Below are 25324 nucleotides of genomic sequence, written 5' to 3' on the forward strand. Positions count from 1 at the left end.
CTGCATGAATTGGCTTTTACCTTACACTGGCTAAATTAGGGTGCCTAGGGAGCTGTTGTGTTAACTGTGCTCTTGACTCAAGATGACGATGGTTTGTGGGATATTGTGGCATACCATTAAATACCTTGATGATAAAGGCTTAAGATGGTTTTGGAACTTAAACGTATATTCTTTGAGGCATTCTGAAAAGGCGAGAGGCCCAACACCCTCATGAATTGTGTCAGGGTGGAAGCTAGTTCCTGCCTTTTGCTCCTTTCTTGTCATTTTTTTTTCAGAGTTTAAGGTTCCCAAGCCAAATAAATTATGCTTCTGCAGGCATTCAAAAGATAATAGAATGTATATTACTGATGGTAAAACATGATTATGATTTTGGAACTTAATTTCCTTGCAGCTTCAGATCAGAGAATGTTTGCCAGTTTTCAAACATTGCAGCATATTGCCAGTAGTATAAGCTTCCTAAAAATGTTTATGGGAACAATTTTTGTAATATACTGTAAAGGACAGGCTGTATGGGTGCTATCTTTCCTGAAATCTAAGCTACTGAAGAGTTTTCAAGAAAACATACACAGTAGAAATGGTATCCCTGCTTGCTAGAAAAGGGAGTGTGTTACATGTGTTAGGGGAATATCCAGTAACAGACATTTTTCAAGGGAATCTAAAGTAGACTCTGAAATAACAAATTTTGCTCTGGGAAGTTTGTTACATCTGAGTTTGGGGGAGAAATACCACATCACTAATTCGCTTTACTTTTGCTTTTGCTGGAGTTTCCTGTGTTATTCCATGCAGATACTTCACTTTGACAGCCCAGATAAACAAAAGCCAGACGCTCATACCCAGAAAAAAAGGTCCCTGAACTCCAGTCTAGGGCAAAGATAAAGAATTTGGGCTTTTCCAGTTCTGTGAATAGACACTGGCCTCTGGAAAAGATTATGTGTGACTAAGGCTGTGATGACTTCTGTTCTGACATAATTGCTAAACAGTAACATGAGCATCCTTATTTTTCTCTGAAAGGAGATGCAGTTGTTAAGGAAGTGAATAAATAAAAAAAAAACCTATTGGAAAAATGCTAGGTTTGTTTAAATACTGCTGTATGCATACTCATGCTTTCAGAAGGTTAAATGTAGGCTTGGATTTTTCCAGGAGACCTGGTGAAGTTGAATCTCCAAAATCCCAACGAGTCAGTGAAAGCCAGTTCTTTCTTTCCTTATGTTTTACCAGAAATCTGGGCTTAAATGACCTTTACTTTGAATTGGAGTAGTAGTTAAATAAAGTGGAAGATGTACTTTAAACCTGGCTTGCAAACTAATTTTTGTGGCAAATGTATAATTTTCTTTTGCCCAACATCGTGAGTCTGTGAGTGGATTCTTTCTGATCTGATTCAACTGTGTGTAAAGTCTGCAGTTCCTGTTTGCTCGTGGGGTCAAATAGCAATAATTTCATCTCGAGACAAGCAAACGGTGCAAACTGGACAGTGATCTGAAGCTGCAGAGATGCTTTCTGCCGTGTGAATCCACACAGAAAATACTCTCCTTTAACTTTATTAAAATAGTAGAAGTTCTAAGGTTATTGCACAAAGCCAGCATTTGGAGTCTAGAGTAGATGGGTTTTATACTTTGTATTCCACTAGCATATTTAGGTTAGATTCTCCCTTAAGTAAGTGTTAAACATATTCCATGGTTTGACACTTTTATGATATTTAATGGTTTAATAATTTAAGTTTTATGCTAATTTACTTCTGGTTTCCAGTATTGCACTTCACAGCTTTTTCAGAAGGCTCTTTAAGTATGCTTGGACCTTTATATTTCCACAGAGGACATGGTGACTGGATTTTCCTTTGATATGGAATGTGAAGGGTTTGGAAATGGCTGTAAGTTGAAGTCTGATGACAAAGATGAGCGCTTTAGCGTCAACAAAGTGAATGTTAAAATGCCATGACATTTTACTATTTTTTACAACATTAAAACCCCCTAAACCTGCTGTAATCTCTTGCTGCAAAGCCTTTCGCTGTTTAAGTGAAAAGTTGCATGATAAAATGTCAGTCTTGCGTAATCGTTGAAGATAATGTTACCATTTTTTAACAAACCAGAGTGAGATTTTCACTGCTAGTAAGTGATATATTTAGAAATTTCATACTGGGCAGATTGATAACCTTCCTCTACTCCCTGTTTGTTACACACAGTTTGTATAATGCTGTATTGTTAAAAATCAATGGTAATTTAGCATAGGGGGAAAAGATGGAAGGAAGAAACCTGCTGAGCTAGACAGACTTACACAATAAAAACAAATGTCATTTTGGACATTCTGGAGGAAATCTTGTAAGGCAGGAGAAGAAGCTCTGATTAAGGACCAAAGTAGAGGTAGTCAAAGGTCAGCTTGTTAGGGCTCTAATTGAGGCTTTAGGACACTTGGCTTTAATTCTGTAGTTTGTCCTTCTCCGACCCTGGCTTAGTCATTGAGATATACCCTCATTACAGATTCAGCTTGAACCTCTTCCCTTATCGGCTGAAAAATGCTTTATCCTCTTGATGTAAACCATGAACCAGTATTAACTCTGTTGGTTCAAATTTGCTTGAAATTCTTGAATTTTGTGTGGGCAGGCTTAAGGCCAGAACAAAGATGTTGCTAGCTGTCTTGTCACTACATCTTGTGCTCTTGATTATGGGATAATGAGTGACTCTGGTGAGGCTTGCACAGTGAGGTGGTCTGGTTATCCTCTGAAACGTTTAGAAGGTTGTGGAAGTAAGGCAGTGACACAGTTGATGGGTGATAAGCTCAGGTATTTTTGCATAAAATCTGACAGTGTTTGGGGACTACGTAATCTGTCAGCTGCTAACAGTAAATCTCTGCCATTCTGCTGCATTCCTGCATGGCTCCTCTCACTTAAGCTGGGCTCTTCTAAAGTAATGCTTCCTTTGAGCATAAATTTGGGGGAAAGGAGAACAAGGCCTTCACTAAAGAACTGGAGTTGACTCTTTACTTTATGGCCACTCCATACCTCTCTATTTACATTAATTCCAAATTTTAAATTCATGGTGCGGTGGATGCATTGGGCAGGAGCATATAACACTATTGGCTGTGAGGTGGCCATGTGTTGGTGGCCCTGTGGCAGTGAGGCTGTGCTAAGAGGGTCAGCACATCCAAGGTGGGCCCAAGAGGAGGCCATGGACCATGTACCACAGTGGTGCAAGGCAGCGGTGCCTGGGTGGGAAGTGTCAGCCTCATGCACAGCATGCGAGATACAGCACAGCTGCTATGTGATCTAGTTCTGTTTTATTCGTTTAGTGCTAACAGAGCACTGGTACTTCAGAATGAAGCTGAAGCACCAACATTCCAAAGTACTGTTGAAGAATACACAATAGGAAAAGGTGGGTGTCTCTGTCACTGTTGGTAGTGTTTATCAGTAGACAGCAGTGTGTTAGAAAGGGAGTAAGGAGAGAAAAGAGATTTCAGATTTACTTGCTTCCATAAAGAAAACAACTCAAGTATATCCATGTACAGAAAAGAAAGATAATTAAATTTTCAAGTCTCATGCTATTTTGATAGCGAGAGGTCTTGTAGTGATTATAAAGTATTTAGTCAGCTGCATGTGCAGTCAGTCACTTTGAAATGGCTATCGATACTAAAAATCGTTTTAGTTTTGGCACTAGTTCTAAATCAAAGCCTGGGTCTGTGTCATTGTCAGCTTTTGAAACTGTGGTGTTACGCAGCAAAAGCAGACAAAACCAAAATCTTCATCAGTGAAGGCTAAGGACATGCAGTACTGTGAACAGATTATTCCAGGCTTTAACACTGGGTGTCAATTGTAAGGGTTTTATTGTCAAAATATGTTTTGCAGTATATCTAGAGGAACATGATATGCCTTAAAATGTAGGAGTTGTTTAATGATCGTGAGATGAAATAAACAACTTTTTATTAGAAGGAGAGGAAAGCTTATCACAGATGTAAATTTCTGAAGCATTTTTCTTTACATTCTTCCTGCCTTCCTGGACATTCGCACTGTATTCTGTCGTGCAAATTTCCATTCCTTCTTATCCATGTCTTTATTAATTTCGTGGTTGAGTTTGTGGAGCCCACCTGGAGGACTTCAGCCATAGGAGTTTGCTGTAAAGCAATAGGTTGTGCAGTCTGCCTGCCTAAGGGTTCCCTGGCTGTTTGTTGCACTGTGCTTCTCCTGACTCCTTGCGCAAAAAGTCTCATAGCCATTTCTGGTTGGTTGGTTTAGACCTTCAGGCTCTCATCCTTAAGCTGACAATGTATTTCTCTTCCTGACCAATCAGTGCAGCTCTCTGCTGAGCAGTTGTTGGGTCAAACACACTAGAAAGCAGAGTACTAGAAGTGTAAATACATGGAAGATTACCAGCAGTTTAGCTTTTTCCTCCCACTGTAAGTTAGTATTCATTATGGTCTGTCTCTAAAAGACTGACTTTCAAAAGACGCCTGTTTGTGATACATGTTTATATAAGTGTATAGGCATTTAGAAATTTTTGTAATTAAAGCCTATGAGGAGAAGATGAAAAAAGCAGCAGAGTGCTTGCAAAGTGACAATTTCTTAAAGATTCTGTTTCTCTGTGCATCACACCAGAATTTGGCTATTAGTAGTTGAAAGGCTATACTCAAAGGAGCCTCCTGATGTGCATTACTTCAATCGCCGCCTTTTAAGAGTTTGCATTATGAAGACACGTGCTATCTCATAACCCTGCCTCGAGGGTGATGATGTTTCCCTGTATTGTGTAAATAAAAGAACTCCACAGAGAGCTGACAAGGCCAAAAGAAAACAGGTTTTGTGTCTATGGTTCTTACAATGAAAATCTCACTAATTGAAAGGACAAGTTACAGGTAGAAAAACCTTGAATTTAAAAAAAAAACAGTTGCAGCCTAATGAGGTTCCCAGTTAAATGTATGGGGCCTGGATTTAAAGAAATCCCATTACAGGCAAACAAATGCTCAGAGACCTCTTTCATTTCTTGCTTTTTTTTTTCAAGTCTTCACCTCTATGGTCATGAAGGCAGTTGGATAATTACCAATATGGTACCTATGGATATGGTCTGTGATGCTAGCAAGTCTGTTCTTGTAGGTTATGTGCAAGTTTGTCTTCTGACTGATATCTTGGATTCTTTTATTCATGAATATTGTGTCACAAATGTACTGCCTGGCAGTAATCGTAAAGTCACAAATGTTTATTTGCTTGTTATTTTTAATTCCAAGAATTAGAATAATTCTTTGTAGCATTTGAGTAACATTTGAGTCCCTTTTTCTTCCATTTCCCCTCCCTTTGCACTTGATGCAAATTCCGTGTACTGCGTTGAATAGATGTACGGTCAGGAAGCGTCGATTAAGTACTAATGGAACTGACTTCCTATGCTATTAATGAAAACATGACTCACGTTCTAAGGATTTGCAGTTGGATTCCTGTAACTTTTGTTATTTCTGTTGTAATTGTTTTCTGTAATTATGTTTTCCTAGAACACAAAGCAATCATTAGAGACCTGGTATGTAAAAAGCAGTAACAGCATATTTATTTGTTTAAACCCATCCTAGTACAGATGAATTGTATATTCATAGCACACAAGATTTCTGATACAAGCAGTAAATTCATGGGTAATTTTCTTCTGATCTTTTCTGTCCAGAAATATCTTTAGTGGAGAATGAAGGCAAATACTCATATAGTAAACATATCTCAGGGTGGGTTTTGTAGTGAACCACTAAACACATCCACAGTTTGGTTATCTGTGTGAATCACTTCTCTGTTCCTGAGCAGTTGGAAATAGCAGAAGGGTTACAGGGAGAAAATATCGATAACATCATTCAGGTATTTTTCTTATAATAACTTGTTTTTTCAGCTTTTTTGTTGACGGTAGAACTGCTAAATGCCAGGATTGTAATTGTATCAAAACCTGAGCTATATGCCAACAGGAAATTCCTGAGGTCCTGGGGCTTTTTCTTGAGGCTGTGTAGTGGCATGGGATGAACTCCATGCCCCCCAGAGCACTGCAGCAGTAAGAGTAAGGCACAGGATGGACCTGGGAAGCTACGAGCAATTCCCAGTTCCTTTATGATTTCAGGAAAGTAATTTAATGTAGTCTGTTTCCCCATCCTCCTTTCGGAATATGACATTAAGGTTTCACAACCTGCTTCAAGCTATGTTAATGTGCATGTGGTGATTGGGCACACCAGTAATGGCAGCCAAGCAGGAAAGCTAAGAATGTTCAATGTTTGTTAGATTGCTTCCTGAAGCACCCACACTCAGTTGTAATGCTGCTCATGTATTAAGCATATTTTTGAAACTGGAAAGTAAAGTGTATTTTTATATAAATACAGGTATAAAATGAGGTGAGTTCAATAAACCTCATGTTGTAGATGAGGCCCTTAGTGCCATGGGTTAGTGGTGGCCTTGGCAGTGCTGGGGTAAGGGTTGGATTGGTTGATCTTAAAGGTCTTTTCCAACTTGGTTGATTCTATGATTCTGTGATTCTGTGTTTTCCTGGTTTATGATAGGGAAGTGAAGAGCTTGCCCCACTCCTGCTGTTTTTTCTGTTGGTAGAACTTCTGGGAATGGTGCCTTCCCTTCTTGCCTTTGTTGGAAATCTCTGCTGGATGAGAGGACAGAAGTTTGAGTTAATTTCATTATGTTTTTATTGAATTGTTTTGACATAGTTTCTCTGGTACACAAGTTCAAGAGGAATGGAAAATGGGCATTTCATTATAAGACCTTCATGATTTGTTTACTTCTTGTCCTTTTCAGTGTCAGCCTGTCTGTTCCTACTACGGCTGTCTGTAGTAGCAAACTTTTCAGTGGTGTGTGACATGTAAGCCTTCAATTGTCATTTGCTTGTTCCAGCATCTTTCTTGTCTTTCATTAAAGGTGAATTAGAAAAGACCTGAATGTATAATCAGTTCTATGGCGTGAACAAATACAGTTCATTATGAAATTTACCTCATAAAGGTAATAAAAGTACCAAAAGTCCTTCTCCTGTGTTGTGAAAGAAACAATAAAGAGATGTTTTGCAGTTTTGGAGGTAGCCTTTAATATGACTTTCTCCTTTTCACAGTCATGATTTTCATACTTCTAAAATTACGCTTCTGTCACGCACTGATTTAATCAGATAATTGCATTTAAATAGAGTAAACTCTCCAGAGCTGTCCCTACCTCACTCCACCAAAAAAAATGTCATTGTTGCTCATTTGATTCAACAGGCCTAGTCTTTGGGGGAATACATGCATCTTTGGCAGTTTTTCTGTTTGTTGTGCTTTAGACCTTTAGAGTTATTACAGACTTGCACATCTGTAGAGAAAGTCCAAATTAATTTTAATGATTTCACTGCAGTTATTTTTGTGATGCTTAACTTGTGCCGGAATAATGAGATGGATAGCTTGGAAGGACATGTAAAAGAGTTGAAACATGTGATTTCTTTTAGGAAGAGCAGGGCTCTGAAAGTACTTCAGTCTTGCAGCAGATGTCCTGTGCTGCCACTTATTTTGGTGCTAGGTTTTGGTTTTGTTTGTATGCTGGGACATTGCATGTCTGGGCAAGTATACTGAATAGCTTGATCTGGAAATGGCTTCTGCATTTTCACAGTTTGGATTTAAACTGCTGGTACATCTTGGGTCTGTGAAATCTGTAAGGAAGGGACTGCTTCATAGTGACCACCTCTTCATGGGTCCTTAATATCTGGGGAGCATTGTCTGCAGGGGGTTTGCCCCTCATTTTTCTGACATGAGTAATAAATGAATTGAATATATCAAATGGATCAGCCCAAGAGCCTCAGTTCTCATAGGATAAGTAAGTTGTGTATTTTAATTGTGCATGTTCTTCAATAAAGGTCTTAACATTAAGGTATTTCCCTGGGTTGTATCTGTTTGAACTGCAGGCAAACAAGAGGATCCAGTAGTTCCAGTCTTACCCTACTATTTCTTCTGTCTTGGAGATAAAAAATACCATGTAGCCCAGCTGAGGAATACATTTTTTCTGTATAATTACTACATGTTGAGTATCTTGAGACCTCTGTCCTGCAGGAATCACAGAATAGTTGAGGTTGGAAGGGACCTCTAGAGGTCATCTTGTTCAAACCCCTACTCAGGCTGGGTCACTTGGAGCCAGTTGCCCAGGTCCATGTCCAGATGGCTTAAAGGATGGAGTTTTTGGAAGAAGCAGCTTTGGAATTGGTTCCAGCTAAGTTACTGTAGAGAGCATTAATAGCTGCCCTTGCACATCACAGATGCAGAGCTCCCAAGGGACAGGTAGATGTATTTCAGCTCTGAATGCACCATCATAGCTGTTAGCTCCCATAATGACTGAAAACGGAATTAGGAGGTCATCCATGAGGAGCACATGTAAATATAAATGAGCAACTGTATTTTGCCTGAAGGATAAGATTTCTGTTAGAATAGGTAACACTTGGAACAGTCACCCCAGCACTTCAGTGTGTTTTTGTAATAGTATCTCCATTTCTTTTGGGGAAGGTTTAGGGTATACTCATCTATGCTGGAGGTTGCTTTCAAGGCCTGACTTAGAAGTATTCCAGTGCTACAAGTTTTTAGAGCTGATTAGTTTCCACTGCCTGGAAGAAGGGAACCTTAGTGCCAGATTCCCAGAGCAGGAATGTGCCAAAGTCATGCAAAGAAATTGAAGCAGCTCGTCTATTCTGTTGTTCTTCAAGAGAGTTTCTGGACGTCTGAATGCCCTACCCAATTTTCTTCGGCATTACAGCTTCAACAGTGAACTTACAGAGGCCATAGAGAAAAATAAAGTAGCTTTTGTTACGTGTCCCCTGTTCTCCAGATGTTCCATGCCATCAGGGAAGGGGCAGGGGTCAGCAGAGTATTGCAGTGGGTACTGCTCCCACAGGGGTTGCGCTACTCTAAGTTATAATCGAAGCAGGAATGTGCAGTGATCAGCATGAAAACTCTAGTTGTTGGGTGAGTAACCTTTATATTTTGTTGGAAAAGTTTCCCACTGAGATCATCTGACATTAAATTGTGGCAAGTTAACTTGCATTTTTATCAGTTTGCTAGAAAACTGATACAGACAGGCACTCAGGTGGTGAGCAGTGGCTGTTGCACTTTCTCATGCTTGACCCTTCCTCCCCTCTGCAGGTATTCTTACAGGGCAGTACATGTTTTTACATCAGAAAAGCCTTTGGTAGGAACTGCTATTTTCTGTAGTGTATGGTTGGACAGCAGCTAGCACAAGTCGACAGCTTTTCTTTTTTGAAGTGACTGCTGCATGTTCTTGCCTCCTAACCTTGATCGTAAGTGATTTATAGAAAGCTGAGGAGACAAGAAAAGTAGGCAATTAAAGCTGTCTGTGTCTCTGGAGCACAGACATGTTACTTGTAACTGCATTGCTGAGAAGAGAGCAGAAACAAGAGGTTTCTTTGCTTTTTCTTCTGTTAATCCAGAGGTTAAAAGACTTTATTAATTTATTGAGGTATTATGAAAGTAGACTTGCCTGGAATTGCTTTTTAATTTACTATTCTTTTTTAACCACAGTTTTTTGATAAGGAAACCAAATCTCTTTGGTTGTTCTATAAATTCTGGACTTCTTAAATTCATTTTCACAATAAAGGGCTTATCTTGCAGCAGTTTGAGCATTCTGTAAACAACCAACATCTCAGATGACCTTAGTCCCACTCAGCTATCACACACAACTGATTTAAACCCCTTTATAATGTCCCTAAGAGGAGATGCATTGTATTTCACAAGGCTGTGTAATTCTGTCCTGTTCTCTCTTGAAAATTTCTGTTCTGTGATAATTTTTTCTCCTTTTGATTTTCAAAAAGTTGGTCGGCTCCAGTCCCCTTACAGCACTGGAGTATTGTCCTTTCATACATTGTTTCTTGGCCAGTCCCATGTCATGGAGCAGAGAATGCAGGACAGATGCTTCACGCCTGGCATACTCAGCTGTTCCTGAGAATAAAACTACTACGTGCGACTGGCAAGTACTGCTTGAGGCAGCATATGCTAGCTGTTAATGTGTGACCTTTTTGTCCTCAGTAACTCGACTAACTCTATTCATTTAGAAAGAAAAAAAATTAGATATGAAATTTAGGTAACTGAGTTTCTGAACGTCAGGCCACTGCTTTATCATAAATGTATTTATCACTTCAAAATTCTAGTTCCAGATGTACAGTGTTAATTGTACACTGACTAGTGTGCAGAGAGGTGTGTGAGTAGGTAGCATGGACTGCTGGCCAGGTTATTGGAGTACATGGAACAGCAAGTGATTGAATTACAGTGGCTTAAGAAGTTCCTGTCTCCTCAGCTGAGAGTTTTACCACCACTGAGCCGATACACAGCTCAGCTGATCACACATATACCCTGGCTAGGTTATGCTATTTTAATTACTGCTTCCACAGAGTAAACTGGGAGTAACTGACAGACTGCTTTTCTGGATGCTGCAGCTCTCTGTGGTTGTCTTGGCATGAAAGAATTATGGATTTTGACTCCTTAATGAATAGTAACGGCCATAGAAGTGAGACATTTATGAGTCTTCTGGTTTGTCTTTCTGTTGCCCAATCACTGTGCAGGTGTCACAGTGAAACAGCATTTTTTATTTTTTTTTTCAGTAAGTCTGCCTTGCTGAAAGATGGCTTCTTTGGGGCAGTGCTGCAGAATGATCAAATAGATAAATCCTCCTTGGGGAGGTATTTTATATACAGACCATACCTTTAATAATTTACAGTTACGTATGCTATAGTTTTAAGTTCAAAATCTGCTTTCCCAAAAGGCCAGTCTATTCCACCTTGCGTCTTTTTGTTACCAGTGCTTTTATGGGAGTTAAGGAACTGGATTAAATCTGGTAGCTGAGATACAGAATACAAATTCTTACTGTGAATGGAGTTATACTGCTGGATAATACTTACTAAATGCCTAGCTTTCCATGCATTTTATAAAATCATTCAAGGGAAGAATGAAGATATTCTATACCAATGTAGGATTTATTTATCTTGGACTTGATGCCTTTCTGAAGAATTTCTTGTTTGAATGTGTTTACTCTTACTAAAGAAATGCTGACAGAGGCGTATTGGCATGTGTGAGTCCTTTCATTGAAGTGATACGAACAAAAATGTGTAACCACGTAGGTAAAACATACGAGCTCTTAAGATAGGAAATTTGTGAATTGTACTGATTAAATGTTCTTGTACAAATCAGAATATTTTTGAGAGTGGTTTTGGTTTTGTTTAAAAAAAAACCAAACCCAATCGTTTTTTGAGATGATAACGTGTATTTATTTTTGTACTCACTTTGTATGTTTTGTGATGTTCCTGCTGGACATTCCACAGGGAGACTTTACGTGGGAGCGTTGTTCCTGTTTACAGGCAGTGTTTCCTGGAACTGCTAGTCGGTCATATGGGTTTTACTCTGCTGTTGGTATTTCTGTTGGTGGTCATTAATGAAGTTGTGTCAAAGAGCTCAAACTGATAGGTTGAAGATGTAGCAAAGAGATGGGTCAACAAAAAGAGTGGAGAAACCCCTCTGAATTAGGTAGGCATGGGGTTGCATGGCAGTCTGAGAAAGATCATCTTGGTTTAGGATCTGGAAACAATTAAAGTATGTGGTTGCTGAATAAACCAGGTAACAGTTGCTTGACTTACGCTTGAGAACAAATGATGCAGACTGTGGCAGTGAAATTTTTATGCTTCACCTGTGAACTTCAAACACTTGCACATTCATTTTGAAACATTTGCTAAAGTTTGGGGGTTTTTGTCCTCTTTATGAAAGTAACTTCAGGATAGACCTTATTTTTATTTCTGACTGTTGGAGTACAGATTAAAGAATGGATAAATGTAATTCAGGGTGATTTTGAATATGTATTTTCAGAAGAGCTTATTCATGCTTTTATTAAGTTAATATTTTATGCAGAAAATCACTGACAAAAATATGTTCCTTTCTTTGTCTAAAGCTACTCAGAGTGAGGAGCGTCTGTGTGCATTTAAGGACCCTTATCAGCAGGACCATGGAATCAGTGAGAGCCGAATCTCCCAGGAAAATGGCACAATTTTGTGCATGAAAGGTAGTACCTGCTACGGACTGTGGGAAAAAACACGAGAAGGAGACATACATCTTGTAAAACAAGGTATGTAACATTTCAGTGTAAGTGCAGTAGCTTTGCTGGTCTTTTCACTTGTTTGTGATCTAGCCAGCTGATGCAAAGATGCATAGCTGCAAAACTAGAGATTTTTCTTGTGCCTTGTACAAATGTATAATTTTAAACTTCCTATTTAGCAACACCCTCCCTGCTGTTCTGCAGGGAGGGATGAAAGGTCTTGCCTTCAGAAATGGGTTTTGATTGCCATTCTCAGAGACTCTGTTCTTGGTTACTTGGATAAGAGTTAGTGTAGTATAAGGCTTAATGAAAACTGGTTTTTACCAGTGCAAAGATCCTATGCAGTTGTACTCATTATTGTTGTTCCTTGTTTAATCTGTTGAAAGCAGCAGTCTGACTGCTCACCTCTGCCCCCATGCTGCCTCTTTTCTTTCCAGGCATTTGTGCATAAATGATGCTTACCCGCCATTGACCATACTTGGGCAGAAACAGTTGCTGCAGGGATAAAGAGCCTGCATCAACCAAGAAATAAGTTATGATCCTGTAGAAGAGTCCAGTGATGCTGACAATGAGGAAGGACAGAGTTTTCAGAAATTACGCAAGAAGCATCAAAATATAGATGCATTCTTGTGGCTTAACTTTAAGGAGGGAGCTAGGTCGCAATTTCATTTAGATGGTGGGCCAGAAGCTGGTAGTATTGTCTGTGGTATCGGAGAAATGGGGAATGGCATACTTCTGCTTAGAGACTTAAGAATTCAGGTTTTGACCTATTGAGGCTGACAGCTTGACACCTCTGATACTGACTTTCAGTACTGCCCATAGTTCTTCCCCTTTGCTGTGGTGAACTGTGAAACAAATTCTTCAGGTTTTGGTTTAAAAGGTGGTAGTGAAGTCAGACAAGCAAATTATAACAGTTTTCACCCCACTCTAACATTTAATCAAATAATGGATGGGTTTCTAGAGGTGCGTTTAATTGTCCATGCAACAGGATTAATTTTATGCCTCCTCTAAAAAGAATTCTTTAATGTGCCTCTTCTTGCAGGTTGCTGGTCTCATATAGGAGACCCACAAGAGTGTCACTTTGAGGAGTGTATAGTTACAACCACCCCTTCCTTGATTCAGAATGGAACGTACCGCTTCTGCTGCTGCAGTACAGACTTGTGTAATGTCAACTTCACAGAAAATTTTCCACCTCCTGACCCTACTGATACAACACCTTACAGTAAGTCAAATGTTTCCATCGCTGTCATTTCATGGTTTAAATAATTTAGAGAAAGATCCTTCTTTCATGGTACCGTAAAATGTGAAGCGCGCCTTTTTCATTTCTATGCATGGAAATGGCAAACAGAACAGAGTTTTCTCCATGTGAAGTTCATCACATTTATATATTCCACAGTGCTCTGCAAAGACTGAGTTAAATGCTTACAGAAGAATTATTTGTGTAGGCAGCTACTGAATGCAGATTACATTTTCCAGAATGGTCTCTAATCTAGGGTGCTTTGGTATTTGGATGCCCAATTTCAGAAGCCTGTGGGGATATTCAGAAGGATTCAGACTTGTGTTAAAAAACAGGCTGGTAAATTCATTAACATTATGGTACCTTTGAAAAGTCTGGCCTGTCTATTCAGTCACGCTCCACAGATAGCTCTGAGCGGTGGAACTGGTTTGTTGAGGTTCAAATCAGGCTGTTGAGATTCTCTCCAAAGTCTTACAGTGCTTTGAAATCTGACTTCTTTCTTTTGCATATCTCTGGTAGAGATTAACTTTGGTATAAAATTCACAGAGCACTAGTTTGAGCAATGTCGTTTTCTTCCAGATTAGATTATCTGATAAATCATGTATTATAAAATCAACTTGGCAAATGGATCCAAATCAAGGGACCGCATCCCTTAAACTCCTATAATAGAAGCAAGATAGTGACTAGCAGACACACTGTTAGGCTGTGTTCTAAGAATTCAGAACCTCTAAAGAAGCTGAGTTAGTGGCCTAATCTAAACATTTGGATAGCCTTTTGGAAATAAAAATTGTGAAAGAAATTGAATAAAGGCAGGTATGTAAATGGAGGTTCAGTTGTTTCTGTATGGTGAGAGTTCTTTATCGATGGAAAGTGTATTGTGAACTGAAGATGTCTTTAATTTGATAGTGGCTATAGGTATAGGATGCAGAAAGAATAGTTTGTGTTTAGGAATGATATTATTTGAATTAACTTTAACATAGTGAAGATACTGGTGCTTTCAAAAATAGCTGTAGGATGGAGTCCTTGTAAGCAATTTTAGTCAAAATGAGGGCTTGGCATTCTAAAAAGAAAACAAAAGAAAGCAACCTTTTACTGGGGAAGTGTGTACATATAAATGGGTAAAGAATGTTGATAAGAAATGGTGCCTTTTGACTGATAGTATTATTTGTAGAACCGGTAAACAATCACCACTTGGAGTCAGTGCCTGAGCACTGTGCAATGCAGAACAGGCTCTACTTGGTAATAGTCATCTGGTCCCCAAATGTGACTGGAGTTAGTGCTGTGCAGGGGATTTAGGCAGGAGGGGAAGAAAGGTGTAAAGATAATTCCTTGTCCTTTTTTATTTCCTCAAAATAGGAAGCCAAAGTTCCCACAAAATTGACTTCTGCTCATGCTTCTCCAAGGGCTGAAATTACAAGCTGAATTAATTCAGTTATTGGCTGATAAGATCTTCAACTGATTTTTAAGTGGAATTTTTAATACTGAAAGATCTAACTTGACTTGCAAAGTGGTGGGGGAAATTAAACTTGTAACATAGTCCTTAATTCACCCAGCTGTAATTGAGTGCTGCTGCATACATTTCTACTGACTCAAACTGTTCTGTGTTATTGTGTCTCCTTCCATTTTCATAATACACAAATTTGGCTTTAGGCACAAGCATAAGCAAAGTAGGTTGCTGCCTAGCACAGTTGTCTGTCTGCTTTGGCTAGGTTAAGAGATGGAGATTGGCCGTTCCAGCAGCAAGCATAGCCTCATTTACCACTCTGGTGTTTTATTTGTAAAGCTCTACTACTGCTGCATTTGACAGATGAGGCTGCTCCTGGCAGTGTACATGCCGTACAGATGCAGCACTTGTGGAGGTAGAGGAAGTTCTAGGAAGCTGGAAGGGTGAAAAAGAGGGAGGCTGTGGCACACAGACCCCTGCAACATTGCTGGCCCCTGTTTCAGGCACTGGAGTCTCCATGGTCCCTTTCGACTCCTTCGGAACCCATTTTGGTACTGTAAGGTTTAGTTTTGCCATCTCGACATTAAGGACAGGATTCTTGCTTTGGCAAAGTTCAGTTTTCATGGAATTGTTGGGAAGCTTTGAATTACCTGTAGATGCCTTACTTGAGCGCACTTCCAGCCTTTCTGTTAAGGTTGTCAGAATGCTTTAAGGACACTAGTAAGTTTAGCTGTACAGGCTGTGTCAATCTATATTACTGTATCTTTTAGATTATTAAATATATTATTAATTAGATTATAAATGCGTAGTTTGTGAATGGCAAAGTAAGGCACATGGCCTCCCAGAGTTGTATGTATGATCCTGTAGATTTCAAAGCAGGTGTATGGTTGGTTATGCGAAACCTGATGAATTCAGCTGACAGATAACTAAGCCTTTGTAAAGGTTTCTCTGCAGATTTGCAGTAAAATAACCCAGAATAAAAGTTCCTGGAACAACAAGTGGAAATGGGGCTGTATTTTAAAAACTAACAGAACCTGAGCACACTGCTGATGAACCTGGTCAATTTAAACTTAATTCTTAAGGAAAATTGTAAGTGTTCTTTTAAAAGTATTTCCTTGCAGCTTTATGAAGGATCTGTAGAAACAGCAAAATACTGTGTGGCCTCTTGTGCTAAATCCATCTGGAAAAATAATGGAGGAATAAACAAAGTATTTTATACAGCCTTTCGGTTTTGTGTAGGACAGTTAACAGTCATGTATTGAAAAATGTAGCTAGATTAGAAATGATTCAAAAAGAATAAAAGTAAGTTAATTAGGATCTTAATACATTTTAGATATAACAAATTGTTGTCATAAAATACAACAATTCTTCTCTTTAATGTTACACTTAATTTTTATGTCATTATTGTCTTCCAGGATGTCAAGACATGTTTAGCTCAAAACCATATCTGTGTAGAATGGAGTATATTTTGATTGTTGAAGTTCATATTTGGTCAGGGCACGAATATAAAAAATCCATCCTATCTTGTAGCAAAACTTCATAAAAATGAAAAATAAAATGAAAGACAAAGAGGTTGTTAAAACCATGGATTTGATCCTTACTGCTTCTTAATGTGCAGCTGGTAATTTAAAGCAATCATACATCTGAGCAGTCATAATATTATTCTATCTTAAAGATAATTGTGGCAGATTTAAGTAGTTTTTGGTTGCTAGTCCCTCCAGCTAGAATTTTGTAAATGTTGTAGGATGGGGCATATTCTAGAACCCACAGGCTGGAGGTATTAAAAATGCAAAGGTTCAGGTAGCTTGTTTCCTGATGCCAGGAGAAGTAGAGGTTGGAGAATGGTCGTTATTTCTGATCTGAAGATTTGCCTGTGGAGTTTGGAGCTACTGAAATGTAGAAGTTAAAACAACCTCTCATTCTCGACCTAACCTTGCACTTCTGGTGAAAAATATACTTTGTTATTCTTTGCTAGTAACTCGTGGATGGATGAATTGTTTGTCCATCTTCTATTTTCATGAAAAAAGAAAAAGAGAAAAAATTAATCTTAACTTCAGCCAGGATATGTATATACCCCTTAACCCAAAATAAAAAGGGCCAACTATGGCTTCATGGGTAAACATTTTGAGATGCCAGGGATGGAGCATTTACCACTTCTCTGGGCAACCTGTTCCAGAGCCTCGCCACCCTCACAGTAAAGAACTTCCTCCTTGTGTCTAACCTGAACTTCACCTGTTTCAGTTTAAACCCATTGCCCCTTGGCCTGTCACTACAGTCTCTGAAGAGTCACTCTCCAGCATCCTTGTAGGCCCCCTTCAGATACTGGAAGGCTGTGTTCAAGGACAGGTTGGACAGAGCCTTGGGCAACATGGTCTAGGGTGAGGCAACCTTGCCCATGACAGGGGGGTTGGAACTTGATGGTCTTAAGGTCCTTTCCAACCCTAACCATTCTGTGATTCTGTGTGTGTTTACTCTACTAGCTTGGTCAAATACTTATTTCAAGACTTAATAATATCTGCCTCTTATGTCTACAAAATGTTTCGTAAATTCTGAGACTGTGAAGACGAATTCATTAGTTCTACAATCACTCGCAATGGCCATTTAAATAGAATTTAAGTAGCTAAACAGGTAAATGATCTCCCTCATTGGTCATAGATTGTGGTAATGAAACATGCGTGTTAAAATAACATCAAGATGAAAGCAGCAACAAAGCCATTTTTAATTATTTTTTTCCTCCAGGCTGCATTCCTGGCACTGCAGATAAATTAATCTTGCAGCAACTGAGTGTTGAGAATATATTTTTGTGTGACAGGTGATGTATTTGCATGATATATGGAAAAAATCCTTGGCAGCGACAGTTGATGTAGGGTTTTCTCCTCAGAGCAACAAATGGTGACTGCAATTTTTAGAGGATTTAGGGAACTTATATTAAATAAGCGCACTGAGATTTGGATATAGAGAAACTGCTTCATACAGCAGAGGAAGTTGGTTTTCTTTATTCTAAAACACTGATAGATGGGTTTATCTTTCAGTGTATCATCCGGGCCAGTGTTTTACAATGTATGTATGTAAAACACTGGTTTATCCTTCAGTGTATCATCCTGGCCTTTCTTTACCAGCCTTCTTGCTATGTATGCAAAATAGGTCTATAAAAGTCTGTCTTTAAGTGCTCACCGAATTCTCTGGAAACTTTGAGGAAAGCTACCATTAAAAAAGAAAAAAAAGGGGGGTAATTATTAATATATGTGGCTGAGTCAGGTTAATTAAGGTAGTAATACACAGTTTTCAAGTAACAATTGCTTCTGAGAGGCAGCAGTTGGATTCATGTTGTTGTGGGCACATGGCCCAATCTAACTCCCACTGAAGTTGAATGAGATCATGTCAAGCTAATTTTGGAAGGTTGTAACCCTGCTCTCACTCTCAGTTGTTATCTTGAACTGCTTTTTTCTGGAGAGCAGCATCCAATATTAATTTATATTTGAAATGCATTTACTTCAGCTGAGTTCTGCTTGGAGTACCTCATCAGCCCCAGGTTTGAGCTGGTCCTTCATTTCTGGTCTGCCAATGCTAAGAAAATTCTAGGTAAATAAACATTTTCCCTTATTTGTGCTACTTTTTTTTTTTTCAGGTGATTTTGATACATAGCAAAGGGGAAATTACAAATCTTTGCAAGGTGACAGATCTGTCTTGAAAGATGGAGGCAGGGCTGATCCACGCAAGGGTTATAACTCGTACCCTTGAAATGAAAGGGAGTCAGTCAGGCACATCTCTTCAGTGAAGAAATAAGGAATTATATGTCATTAGTGTGCCATAACTATATTACCATGCAGGGAAGGAAATGCTGAGACAGTTCTTGCAACCAAGGAAAGGTAATAGTATTGTGAGTTACTGTAGGCAAGAAAAAGCAGATATGAAAATTGTTGCAGGGAGCAAACAAAGTATTAAAGCAATTAGCATAGAAGGTTATATAGAAACTTAAGCGATGAAAGCCTTAGTTTCTGTAGAATTGGTGGAAGGGTTTGCAAGTCACCCAACTAGTAGTGGTTGTTGAGTAACTTCAGTTCAGTGATGCTCATTAGAAATACATCTGTCAAAAGCAGAATCTCTTAAAGGATTGTTGGTAACAGCGCTTAACATCTTAACTTCTAAGACATCATAGTCTCCTGAGATTAATCTTGCATCTTTATTGAATTTAAAAGTAAAGCTTTGATGTGCACTTGGAGTCTGAATATTAAATGTTAGCTGGGAAGGCAAAGCCTATATAGATAGAAAACTGGACATGTACATTTTTCTCTTACAGAAATATTTAATCAGGAAGGTGAAATTGGAATGTTTTACCTGAACTGAGTTTGAAATGTTTTGGAAATGTTTGGAAATGTTTTCAAATTGGTTATGCACCAAACCCACAAAATGCTAAAAACTGGGTTAAATAAAATAATAACAAACATGTTTATTTGAAAAAGGAGAACCATTTCAAATAACATTTTTACTAAAATAAACCTTGGGGTTTTATGAGTACATTCCCTGTTGCTTTGTCAAACTGCTGTTCGAGTGTACTTGGTAGGAGAGGTGTACAAGGTAACTGCAGAGCTGTGCCAACAGAGATTAGTACTATGTTATAACCCAGAGGTCTGAGAACAAGGGCCTTTGCAAAGTTCCATCAAAAATCTATTGGAATCTGAAAAAGAGCTTTTTGGATGCAAGGGGGGGAATTTTGTCTTTATCTTGACATTGCAGTAGTGTGTCTGTGAAGTGCTAGAGCTGTAACTACTCTTTGTTTCAGAAGGCTAAAAATATTTTACTTTTAGAGTCCTTAGGGTTCTCAAATCTTAAAGTAGATGTGAACATAACTTTTAGCATATTTGATAGGATTGTCTGATCTGCATCTTTGTCATCTCTGAAGTGTCCTGCATACTTGTAGTACTACACAGCAAATATTTGAGCTGAAGGTCTAGAATGAAGACAGGAAACATCCGTATTCTGAAATATAATAAGTGATTTTTGCCACCTTCAGTAATAGCAAAAACATACATTTTAAGCCAACTAATATCTGCAAATAGGTGATTTGCAGTTCTTGAGGCTCTAATTTGCATCTCTGCTGGCAGTCAGTTGCTTATAGTTCGTATGTTTTATGCACTTCTGAAAGGATAATGATCTACAAATATCTTGGGGTAATACAAACATAGTAAATATATTTTTTCCATTTACTGGGAATGCTGAGTATTGTCTGATTTTCATATTGTTGTATAATAAATTCATTGCATAATTAGCAGATATCTGTTCTGACAGTGCACAATATGGCTTTATTGTGAAGGCTGTACAGACACAAGGCAAAAGTAGATTGACTCAGAAGAATGGGTCTTTTTGAGAATGCGTTAGTGGAAAATTGGGCTGAAAATAAAAAAGGTAGTAGATAAGGAATTGTTTCGCCTCATCTCAAGGCAAAACGGAGACAGACAAGGATGTTATGCTTTGTATGTCTTTACTCACATGCTTCAATATGCAGTGTATAATGTATACAATATCAACATTATTCTAGACAAATCCTACACTGCTATTTGACAACCCCAGATCTGAGAGATAGGTAGGAGCTCTCTGGAAGGGAGATTGACATAGCAATATGCTTTCTGGGGACATTCTACGTCAGCAGGTTTTCTGATGTAGAAGTAGCAATAGGCTTCTAATAACTCTTCCACACATACCAAAACTTTAATACTAGATGCTGTAAATCTTAACACTTTAGAATGAGTTAAGACTACACCACCATGGAAGCATTTCTCCTTTGAAGACTTGCAAATGTGGCTAGGTAACTCTCCTCAACAAAGTATACTGACTGAATTAGCCAAGATACTGTACATTGTAGTCATTACCAAAAAGATTTGAAACGCTCTTTATGTTTTGTGAATGTGCTACTTGTCTCTCTCTCTACGCTTTATCAACATTTATTTTCAGATCAGGTTTGTCCATGTCCCCCTCTCCCTCTCTTTGTCAGGCTAAAGGATTCCTGCTGTGAGCAGAAGTGGCGAAAATGGCTGTGCTCAGAGTCCTCTGCTGCTGCAGCCCCTGTCAGAGGGCATTCGCTTCAACATGTTACAGCTGTATCTTCCCAGGCAGCCTGGAGGTTGCTGGGAAAGCTGCTCCTCACAATCTCCTTTCTCCTGCAGTGTGACTCTAGTAGCATTCCTCGCATTTGATTTTTTAGCATGGCTCTACTCTGGTTTTCTTTAACAATATTGGAATGAATGGAGTTAAGATTAGAAGGAACAAGAAGTCTGCACAGTTTGGTTATAAAGCACTGCTAGGTGCTGCCAGATACTACTAATAAATTTCCCCCCTCATCATTGATTTTTGTCTGTCCCTGGTACAGTAGTGGTGAGAACAGTCTTTGTCCACAGACTACTGACATAGTAAGAGGCAGGCTAGGGACTGGAACTTAGGAGATTGCTTATAAATACTGGGTCTGATATTGGTTGTTCAATACTATTAATCTAATCTGTGCAGAGTAGTGTTTACATCATGGAAAACCTGTCATGTCTTTCTTGCTCCTTAAGTAAGCAAGCCTCAGTAAGCCTCATTTGTTTCTGTCCTGTGTGCTAAGCTTGCTGACAAAAATCTAATCCTATATTATGGTTTTGTCCAGTACATTTTACCCCTTTGATTTTTGGAACAGGTACAATTTAGGAAGAAAGCTTTAGCTTCTTGGCATCTGCCATACATTTAGAATAGCCTCCTGTTAGCCCAGCTGGTTTGCAGTCTTACCCAAGTTGCATCCATAGCTCAGCACAATGGAACTCGGCCTCCTCAGAGGAGACTGGAAGTCCAGACAGGCGATTAAAGTAAAAGATGTTGGCTCTTCAGAGCTGGTCATTAATCACCGCTCCTTTTTGAGTCTTTTTCAGTAAAATTGTTTTCTTTGTCTGGACAATAATTGTGATCCTGAAAATCCAGTACATTACTTAACATCGATTTGTGGCTCCTTCTTTTATGCTATAGCATACAGTGCGTTTTTAGACAGGACACTGTCTGGAGATACAACACCAATTGTATTTCAATCTGGCGCAATCTTAGTAGCTATAGGTAAATAAAGCGTTTGGGTTTTAGCAATGTGATAAGTTGTTTCTAAGGACACTTAAATTAGATTTAGACAAAGTGTTTGAACAGCTGGAATAATGTCGGTTAGATGTCAGGCAGCTCCTGCAGAGGCTGGTGCAGAGCAGACCGTGGGCAGAGGTAGCCACATTTCCCCCTAGGGCAGGGAACAGGAGCTGCCGGGCAGCACCATGTCGGTCCGGCTGCTGGGTCAGGTCTGGGTAGCGGGTGCTAAAGTCAAAGGCTGAACTCAAGGACTGTTTATGTGCACTAAATGATTGTTCTTTTTGTGATTTGATTTCTTTTTATTACTTGTACAACTGTACTGTTGGAATATTTTCTATTGGGAGTATAGAAAAGGTTAGGAGCTCTACTTGATACAAGCTCTAGTTGGTCTCTTTCTTCCCATATATCAGACAAAATATCTGCATGTGGATGGGTACTGGGGATCAGGGTTTTAAGTTTGTTTTGCTTACAAGGAAAGACGTCTTTTTTTATTAATAAAGTGAATGGCAAATTCAGGTAAGTGCCTCAGGTGTTTGAACTGTGTACCTGTGACTAACTGTAATTCTGAATGTGAAGTTTCATAACTAGGCATCTAGATTCAGACGTGTCATCTTTGAGTATAGATGTCTCCATTATTTCTGAAGAACTGAGCTGTCAGGGCTGTTTTGAAATCATAGTGATCTGAGGTGATCTTTTGACTTCGTGGCTAACAGAAACCATGTGCTTAAAAGCAAAGACTTCGTAGAGCATCCAGGAGACCAATGCAGATAGGAAAACATCACCTTAGTGTTCTCCTGGTCATGTAACTCCTGATTATACATCAGTTGCAGGTGTTTTTTCAAGGCTGTCACGTTCAAGACCAAATAACTTCTGTTATTGCTGTCCAAATAGGAGAGGATGATAGTGTATTCACTAAAATCTTAATGAAGATTCCCATGGATATAATTGCACTATTGAAAGGCCTTCATGCAAACAGAGATTTGAGTTGGTACCGAAAGTCTGCTTACATTTGCATGGATTATAAAAGTTTACTGTTGCTCGAGGGCAGATAAGGGTGAGGAAAATTCCTGAAAATCTTGTAATGAGATTTGTAACTACTGCTGTATGCTTGTACTGAGTCTTTCTTTCTGTTGTTTCATTTTTAGCTTGAAGTTTTTGTGATGTTACTTGTCCTAATCACATTGCAGTTTTGTTTTCTTTCTATGATAGGTTTGTGAAGGTTCCTTCTTTATATACAGAGATAGCTGCTGTTAATGTATACCATTCATTATTATTATTTTTACTGGTTTATATTTAATAAATAAAATGAACAGTAATGTATTGCTATGGATACCAATACGTAAGCATTGGAGTTGAGAGGCTAAGTGTTGTCTATTTTTGTGTGTGACAGCGACTTTCCCTTGTTGCAGTTCTCATTAGGACTGAATTTGTGATGGGAAATCTGACTTTTAATGCCACCTTTCAGGAATCTGCAGAAGGTTTTGTTTGAGGTGTGTATATATATGTATATATTCAAGCTTCTGTGCTTTCAGTATAAGAATAGGTATGGATCTTTCCAGTTACTGTGTCATCAGATTTATGTGGATAATCCATGCATTTCTTTCTCAGAAGTCAGGTTTTATTATCATTTTTTTATTTTGGATACTAACATATTTATTTTCTTAACACAGTTAAAAAATTGAAAGAAATCGGTATATTCATTAGCCTTAAAATCTAACTTATAAAGTTGTGCCTTATTTCAGTTAATTTGTATCATGTATTTCTGTACAAAATTAATTAATGGAAAAACATTTGCTGTGTCTAAAGAGGAGAAGTTAGAAATTCAATCTCTAAGGGCAAGGAAAGATTGAAAGAGGCAAATGTGAAGACTTTCTGTTGTCTTAGCTTTTTTGCTTGTGCGTTAGCTTTTTTCTTCTTTTAGAAGTAGAAAGTGATTTTTGACATTTTCTTAGAGGTCTGAGGAAGGACTTCTTTTTCTCCGACACCAGATACCAAGTTGCATTGAGACTGAATAGAGTTTGTGATTCAGCTCTTTTAAATCCCTTTGAAGGTTCCAGTGAGGTGGATTCGGTGTTGCAGCACTACAGGTTTATGCATTTATTTTTAAGTTTGAGCCCACAAAATATTGCATGTATGTTTCTTGGTACTGGGCCAATTATTCCCTAGAAGTTCATGAAGTATCTATAGATGACATTAGACAGCTTTTGACTTTAGCCTGGAGTTTTGCCTTCCTTTCAACTGGCGGCATGAAGCTTGTTTAGAAACCGCTTGCAGGCTTGTAAATACTTTCTTAGAATAGCAAAAAATTCCCTGTTCCAGACATTCACATTGACTTTAAAACTATATATGCTTTGAGCAAGGTTAAGGTATCCATGCATCCTATATAAAAGCGCTTCTCACTTTTGTAACACTTGGACAGGAAATATAAGTGTTGGAGCTGTGGCAGTGAAAGGGTTTGCTTTGAGGTTTTTTTCTCCTATGCCAAATCAAACAATTTATCTTTGAGTGATGGTTCAGAGCCCTCTCTATGGATCTCTCCACAAACTGGATGCATGTATGTGAGAATACATGGCTGGTATGTAATCTAGACAGCTGGACCAGCTATATGGAGCCACAAAGATCATTGTTGCTTTGTTGTGGTCCTATTTCTACTGTTGAAACATGAACTCATGTGAAAGTAGTGATGTGGGATGCAGAAATAGGACTTTAAACCCCAATGAATTAGTACGAATGTAATAAAGCACAAGTAAAGGTTTTATACAGGTATTCATTTGACATGAGAGTTTAAAAAACCCCAAACATGCCAACACACACAACCCCAAAAGAAACAAAACCCCCAAACCACCCCACCCCCCACCCCCCCCCCCCAGCAAAAAAAAAACCAGACAAAATAACCTCTGGGGTGTAGAAAATACCCACTTTCACACCAACATGAGCTCCTGAAAGCAGACATCTAAACTGTAGCAAATATAAATTGGTTATATTCTACCTGCTGTTCTGTTTTCCTCCATTTCTGTTCTCTGAGGATATTATTGCAGTGAGTAAGGCAAAATGGGTGATGGTGACTGAGGCACAGTGAATTACACTTATCAACGTTCTTCCTTTGAATGCAGGTCCAGACACTACTGCTTTGCAGTGCTTTGGGAAAGCAGAGAAAACTTGGTGAAAGCTTATTGTGAAATAAAGCATGGAAACCACCAGAAGTGGTAGATGAATAGTGACAGGGGGAATATATGGAAGATATTTAAACTGGGCTTTGAAAATGATTTTTAATGATCCTGAAGAATAACTCGAGCTTCTCTACGTCCATCAGCACTGTCAGCAAATCAGTCGTGCACTTGTTAGCTGTGCAGATGAAACCACAAGCATCTACCACCACACGTAGGTCTGGGTGAGCTGAGCACTCTAAACACCTATGTTAAAACACTCCCAGCTGCAGAGCCATTCATAGCATCTTTGGAGCAAACTAAATGTGTGTGGGTGAAATAAATACAGACTGTAA

General features: G+C 38.8%; 1 protein-coding gene across 3 annotated transcripts in view; it reads left to right on the plus strand.

Annotated features, from left to right (window-relative positions):
- BMPR2 (bone morphogenetic protein receptor type 2) overlaps positions 1–25324 on the plus strand; it is a 110113-nt gene that overhangs the window by 42437 nt on the left and 42352 nt on the right. For all 3 annotated transcript variants that reach the window (XM_062619775.1, XM_062619776.1, XM_062619777.1), the window contains exons 2-3: positions 11903–12076; positions 13089–13268. In XM_062619775.1, coding sequence (XP_062475759.1) covers positions 11903–12076; positions 13089–13268 — 354 coding nt within the window. The remainder of the gene's footprint in view (positions 1–11902; positions 12077–13088; positions 13269–25324) is intronic.

Source organism: Pezoporus occidentalis, unplaced genomic scaffold, assembly GCF_034315485.1.
Source record: "Pezoporus occidentalis ecotype Australia unplaced genomic scaffold, CSIRO_AGI_Poc_V1 ctg213, whole genome shotgun sequence".
Taxonomy (NCBI): domain Eukaryota; kingdom Metazoa; phylum Chordata; class Aves; order Psittaciformes; family Psittacidae; genus Pezoporus; species Pezoporus occidentalis.